Raw genomic sequence first — 6840 nt, 5'->3', positions numbered from 1 at the left:
GTCCTCAAGTATGATTAACCAAATCAGTAAAAACTTCATTAAACGTTCTTTGTCAAGTTTCATATTCAAGGAAGCAAGGTAGAGACCACAATAACTATTGAAGTCAAGAAATCAATCAACTGAACATCACCAATTGAAACAAGTCAAGTGCAATTGTAATATCCATTCATTCATAAATCTCAATGCTCATAACTCAATACCTTACCGGGATTCACTCAAATCACTCAATGTGTTTGGGGTAAAGAAACGCTCAATGTCAGAATCGACACGATATTACCATAAGCCTGCAAGTAAATCAAATCTCCACTACTAATAAGAACAAGATGCATAAATCAAAGGGTCTTTTATTGGTTGTAACGTGGCTTAGGTAAAGGTGGGGAAAAGGCTAAATATATGGCTAAAATTCAAGGTAAGGAACTAACAAATAATAATCTCAACTCCATCAAAACATTAAGCACAACAAGATAAAAAAAAACAAAATATCAAACAACAAATTTCTTATCGAAATGCATTTTTCACAATTTTGTTGTTTTGTCTTGCATTTTTTTTTCACGTCTTTTTTTGTGTTCTTTTTTTCTTTCGAACAGTCTCTCTTTTTTCGAACAACTGCTTTTTTTTCATTCAACATTTTTTTCGATGGAGAATACAATGGTAAAATTATTCACTTGCCCTGAAAAAGGTAGAAAAGAGGGATAAAATAAAAAGGCTCGGGTTTATGAATATGGTGGAAACAAAGAAATGGAAATAGGCTCAAAAGTGGTTAACTAAGGGAAAATATGCATGGGTAGGCTATTTAGTGGGAAAACGGAATGGTTAATCCTAAGGTGCCCAAATCATTTTTAAGCACCATGTTCATGTGTAATCTCGACAGTATTTAACATGCAGGTTCTAGAATGCCAATGTCAAATTCGACACACTCAATCAAACAAAATGAGAGCGAAAATGATATGCTCGTAAAGGCTCAAATCTCACCAAATTGTTTCATGCATTGAGCTAATCACATTTCAACCAACAAAGTCATGGAATATCACAAAAATAACTTATCACAATCCATGCTATCCATTATCAAGAATATCATAACCTAAATAATCATGTGTTCCCATACAAGCATAGCATTCCAAAAATTTTCAACAAGACAAAGATAATTAATGAAATTTCCGACCAATTCAACCAACACATACTAGATTCAAAGCATAAAGATAAGAGAAATGAAATTCAATCCTACACTCTACTCCCCCTCACTTAAAGCGTTTTGCCTCAAAACGAATAATTAAAGTGCAAGAGAAGGAATAGAGGACTCCCCTGAACTAGTGTCGACTACGGCCACGGCCTCGGCCGCGGTGAGAGGTGCTAGGACGGAGGTATGAGAGAATTTCTGTGATGTTCGTCTCGATAGAGTGGAGGCGGTCGTGAACTTTATCCATTTGTGACTGCATATCTGGGCGTGGTACTGCAGGAGGCGGCGCTAGTGTGTTTCGACGAATGAAGACTCGCTCGCTGCGAGGAGTGAGGACACCCGGTGGAACGAAGTAAGGTGCAGTTGGGGTTCCGGCAAGTAGGCCCATTGAATCCAAGCAACGCTCATCTAAAGCATCTGTAGAAAAAGCATAAGTAAAACGTGTTACATCAAAGTGAGTGATGCGAGAAGCTAAATGTGTAATGTAAGGGCCAAGGATAAGTGGGAGGTTGGATCGGATAACGATCTCAAAAGCCCGAGCAAACCAAAATCCTAGGTCCACATGCTCGCCGGAGGACATGCACCATAAAAAGAATAGCTCGACTCGGCTTAAGGAAAGTTTAGCTAAGCATGACAAAAGTCATACTTAGCATAAAAATAAAACTTGAAAATAAAGAAAAATAAAAAGAACTTGAAAAGGAAAAGAGAAGAAGATTTTTATAAAAACTAGAGAGAAAAGAAGAATGTATTCTGAATGATGAGTTTAGGCTTACCCCAAGTGGGTATTTATAGCCTCTCAAAGCCTAAAGAATAAACAAAGAAAATAATAAAATAATACAAAAGATAATTGTTTTTAAATTTAAATTCAAACTTAAACTAGTCTCCTAATGCAACTCTACTCGTCAATCTTCCAAAAGGCGTACGGAAGAAGTCTTCTAGAAACCGCCGCTGACTGGACCTTCTAGAAACTGCCACGTCATACCGCGTCGTGCCCATGTCTCCAGCCGTGACCAAATAATAAAAAAATACAGAATTCGCCCGTTTTGTCACAAATTTTGAAAAACAATGACATGTACGAAAACAAGCACAACACGACTAAATCAATAGCAATAAATCCACAAAACAAAAAAAATAACGAGTAAATATTAACTATTCTAAACACTCATCACCACGCCTCAACCTTTCCCAAGGAGTTGCCCATATCTTCTGCTCCGGCTAACGCATATAAAGCACTGCAGTCCCTACTAAAAAGTGTTTTAAATAGAAGCATTTGGTTAGGCGGCTGTTGCTTCAAGACTTGTATGTGCTTTAATTTTGACTGTCTTGGAAATGGAGAAAACAATTAATAGCGAATTTTAAGTGCACTTCTCTGCTGTCCCAACGTTAATGCAGAGTGGAATTATTAAATATGATCATCTCGGTTTACACACAAACAAACACATATATTAGTGTAATAAAGATTACTTTTGTCAAGTTAAATAGGATTAAAAAAATGATCTTTTTGGTTGAGCTCATAGTTCCTTTCTTTCCCTTGTATTCCTTTGCTATTGATTCGTATGTGTGCTATCTTTTATAGGCTATTTTTAACATTCAGATCATGCTTTTAAAAAAAATTATCAAGTCAGGTCAGACTTTTAAGAAGATCAGATCAAATTAAAAAAAAACCTTTGACAAATTACAAATTAAACTCAAGCCTACAAAATTTTTCGTAGGCCAGGTCGAGGCCTATTAAAGCTTGGCTTATTCCCATCCCTATTGAGGAAAGGCACCAGGGTTACGTACCATCCATACGCAATGGGACGGATGGAGCAGGTTTGGGGCTCCGATTGCCTCCAGTTCAACCCGGAAAGATGGTTGAAAAACGGAAGATATTCATATACCCCTCAAGACTTGTACAAGCTCCCAGTTTTCCAAGCGGGGAAAAGGGTTTGTTTAGGGAAGGAAATATCAGTGGTGGAGATGAAATGTGTGGTTCTGGCCGTCATTAGGCGGTTCAAAATCCAGGTTGCCGGTCTCAATCAAGCACCAAGGTTTGCTCCCGGTCTCACTGCCGCCTTCAGAGGTGGCCTACCGGTTCTAGTCCAAGAAAGGGAACCTTAGTTCACACATTTGCCTACAGTTCGCGTTGGAGTTAGATATAAGCTGATCCATTTGAGTTGAATTTGAAAATACAGGGAATCTGATGGGTCAAAGGGGATACGTGTATGTTTCTTCCTGTATATATGTTTTGGTCAGATTTAAGGATTTTGCCCCCACATATTTTGCACACATTTATATATATTTGATCTTTCTCTTCGTACCAAAAGCATATAATGCAGTAATGATTTTCAAGTTATCCATATTTTTCGATAAGGGGAAATTACAAAACATGAAGATGCATAATAGATATGAAGGAGCTCTTCAAAGCCACCAAAAGAAAATAAACAGATCAACAAACATGGTATCTGCAACAGACATCATATGTATGATGGCATTAAATATTGTTCAACAAATTCGTGTCGGATTTAATCTCATGTCGAAAAAGACCAGGAATGTGAATATTCATGATATAATCTTCCCAGTCAATAGTCTTCGAATCCAAGTTAAATTCAGCCGCATCAATGCCTCTCTCTTCAGCCACCCTCTGCAGTGTCTCCAAATTTCGGTCATCAAAGCTGCTTGGGAGAGAAGAAAACATTTTAAATGGTTATTTCTTATGACAAAAATGAAAGATGGTTCAATGTTGAATACAAAACTTACATCCCCGTGAAGAACACATAAGGTTTGTAAAATTCTGCTAATCGAAGTATATACTTAATTTTACGATCAAGATTTGTGTACATTTTCTTGAAACGTTGACAACAAAGTATATCGATCAAACAAAACACCTGAAAAAGAGATAAAAACTGTAGTGAAAAGAGGAACAATTTGGTGTAAAAATACTTTACAAAACTGAGAATTAAAAACAACAAACCTTTAGTGGAAGCACATATTTGAGCTTGATGAATAGGAAGAATCTATGGGGTGTGCTAAATACTGTTCCTTCACTAACTTTCACAATCTTTCCATTTGTATCAATCCATGGGTTTTTAGTGAAATAACAACGCAAGAATCTATGAAAATCCGATAATTTCATAGGATTTCTTGATGAGGAGCTGATATGGTAAATGGTCTCACGAGAACATCGACGATCTGCATAATGAATTTGCATGGCCACAACCATGGCGTTCACCACCATATCTACTGGTATCTGCATTGATGTTTATCACTTTCAGTTGTGATTAATCATGCCTAGTTAAAGGAAGAAATTCATGTCGGTGTTTACTAACCACATCGAGAGGAGAGTTAAGATCGCCAAGAAAAAAAGGTAATTTCCCCTTTCCATAACTCACAACGATTCTATCAACGGTTCTGCATGTAAGAAGCCATTAATAAATTTCACAACTTCAATCTAGTCATATAAATTAATAACTTGAATTAGTGTTAAATACCTGACACCTTCAATCCAACCAGGGAAAGGTTGTTTATAAGTACTTGTAACCATGGTGGGGCGTAAAATAACAAGAGGCAAATCCCCTTTGAAGTTTCCTAAAAGCATCTCTCCCATTGCTTTTGTAAATACGTATGTATTTGGCCACCCATTCAATTTTGCCCTATATTAATACAAACCCTTCACCTTTTTTTTTTGATAAATCATTTCACAATTTAGTTTAATCATAATTCAGAAAGGTTTAAAGGAGAAAATACCTTTGGAGGCCGAATTCTTTCATTGCTAATTTTATTGCATTGTTTGGGGCACATTGATTTTGTAGTTGCTCTAGTTTTTCTTCCACTATTCTCTTCTCTTCAAAGATGTCTATGTTACCCGTTCTATTCAAAGTCTCACCCATATGAAATCGTTTCTCCAAGATCACTCCTTGCCGCTCACCGCATACGTAAGCTGGAAAATACATGATATTTTTTTTATTGATCTAGAGTGATTATAAGTGGTAGTATATGTTTTAAAGTTTCTCAACCGTTTAATACTGAAATGCTCATATGTCCTATAATTGATGGTGCTCAAACCCGAGATCTTTAAGGATAATAACTACCCCTTTAACCACTGAAATAGTTTGGTTTGTGCAACAATTACATATAATTCCTTTGTTAATTGTGCAACAATGTATTGATAAGGACCATATTCACATTTAATAAATAAATACCTGTTGAAACATGGAGAAATAATTTTATTTTATCGCATTTCTTTCCGTAGTTCAGCACATTGAAAGTTCCAAATGTATTGATGTCCAATGCAACGTCGTACCTTTAAAAAAAACGTAAGAAAATTTCAAATAAAAATTTTATATTTTAATTCACTGTAAATTTATCCATAAATTTTTAAGTCATCGTCTAAATTTATTAAAAAAAATCTCTATTCAATGGGACTTGACCGAATGCTCAATCATATTTACGACAAACAAAAACGTAATTACCTTTCGTTGAAATCAGTTGTGCCAGCCACATTTACTACAATCTCTATTTCTCCCCACATTATTTCTCTTAGTTTTGAATTTGCGATTCCCAAACTCTCAAAAGAGATATCACCGGCCACTGCTACCACCTTACTTGATATCAAACTATCAAATTTCCAACTCCATTTGTCTCGGAGAACCTTGAACAATTTTGTCCTTAAAATCTATGCACAAATTATACATAGACATTAATGTGTGTTTTTTTAATTATATTTTCAATATGGAAAGAAGGTACAATTTTGCATATACCTCATCATGTAAGCGTTGTGTTGCGGACTTGTCATCTGAAGCCCTCAGAAGAAGGTAGAGCTTCTTCACATTTGGTTGCAGCCTTAATATCTTCTCCAGCAAAACTAAAAGTCATGGTTGAAACATTAAATAATTAACAGTTCTTTCAACAAAATCTCCATTGGGTTACCAAAGGGAGACTAAGAAAAGTACCCTTGGCCAAAAATCCAGTTGCTCCGGTGATTAATATGGTCTTGCCTCGAAGAAACTTGGCTACATTATCCATCTCCATGTCTATGTTTGAAAGCAACGAGATTTAAAAGAACAAGTTAAAATAGAGTTAAGATGTGAAATGTTGAGAATCACATACCTTGATTCTGGAATTCATCATTTTCACTTGTCCCTTCTTTCATCTTCTCACGGACAATAAAGGCTCTAAATGGAGCTAGTTTAAGCTATTCTTCTAGTTTTGATATATCTTCAATGAGTTTCAGAGAGGGTATTTATTGGGGAACTCTGCACTTGGTGCTGGTATCGTGCATGGTGATGTGATGGAGAACTATCTTGCAACTTCTCCTGTAATTTACTCAATACAAACAAGAGATATTATATTAGAGTGATGAATTTATGGAACTCTAAAGAAAGGACGAATTTATAAAATTTTAGGGGATAAAAACATATTTTAATAGAAAATACAATGAAAACATCTAAAATATACATAAATTTGAACTTTTAAGAGAATGCGACCGCCCCATTCCTCTTGGTCCATCTCTAAATTTTCTCTTAATTATTGTTATGCAATAGATGTGTGGTTTATATCACTCCAACTATTAAAATATGTAAATGAAGAATAAACACATTTGATCGGTTAATAATTTATTGATCTTAGGTCATGTGTTTTGGACCCATTAAAATCATTATCCTTTGTGTTATTTGAAACGAAAA

At 35.6% G+C, this 6840-nt stretch overlaps 2 protein-coding genes across 2 annotated transcripts; one reads left to right on the top strand and one right to left on the bottom strand.

Annotated features, from left to right (window-relative positions):
* Positions 1 to 2971: 2971 nt before the first annotated feature.
* Positions 2972 to 3277, top strand: LOC120168032 (cytochrome P450-like). The gene has a single exon (XM_039176891.1). It carries the CDS (start codon positions 2972 to 2974, stop codon positions 3275 to 3277), a length of 306 nt encoding a protein of 101 aa, XP_039032822.1.
* A 373-nt stretch (positions 3278 to 3650) lies between these two features.
* Positions 3651 to 6349, bottom strand: LOC120168031 (fatty acyl-CoA reductase 1-like). The gene is made up of 11 exons (XM_039176890.1): positions 6266 to 6349; positions 6109 to 6189; positions 5917 to 6020; positions 5629 to 5831; positions 5359 to 5459; positions 4904 to 5096; positions 4648 to 4809; positions 4486 to 4567; positions 4131 to 4406; positions 3917 to 4044; positions 3651 to 3831 (listed from the first exon to the last, which is right to left on the bottom strand). The coding sequence occupies exons 1-11, from the start codon at positions 6306 to 6308 to the stop codon at positions 3651 to 3653; spliced, it is 1554 nt and encodes a 517-aa protein (XP_039032821.1). The 5' UTR covers positions 6309 to 6349.
* Positions 6350 to 6840: the final 491 nt, after the last annotated feature.

The sequence above is a fragment of the Hibiscus syriacus genome, unplaced genomic scaffold (genome assembly GCF_006381635.1).
Source record: "Hibiscus syriacus cultivar Baekdansim isolate YM2019G1 unplaced genomic scaffold, ASM638163v2 tig00111708_pilon, whole genome shotgun sequence".
NCBI lineage: Eukaryota > Viridiplantae > Streptophyta > Magnoliopsida > Malvales > Malvaceae > Hibiscus > Hibiscus syriacus.
This window is presented reverse-complemented; position numbering and strand designations above follow the sequence as displayed.

Bases quoted from the DNA above. Each gene is read 5' to 3' on its own strand.
- LOC120168032 (XM_039176891.1), top strand. From the start codon at position 2,972: ATGGGACGGATGGAGCAGGTTTGGGGCTCCGATTGCCTCCAGTTCAAC.
- LOC120168031 (XM_039176890.1), bottom strand. From the start codon at position 6,308: ATGAAAGAAGGGACAAGTGAAAATGATGAATTCCAGAATCAAG. The intron at 5,097-5,358 runs GTATTTATTTAT...TGTATTTTCCAG, and splicing joins ATTTCTCCATGTTTCAACAG to CTTACGTATGCGGTGAGCGG. The intron at 4,810-4,903 runs GTATTTTCTCCT...GTATTAATATAG, and splicing joins AAAGAATTCGGCCTCCAAAG to GGCAAAATTGAATGGGTGGC.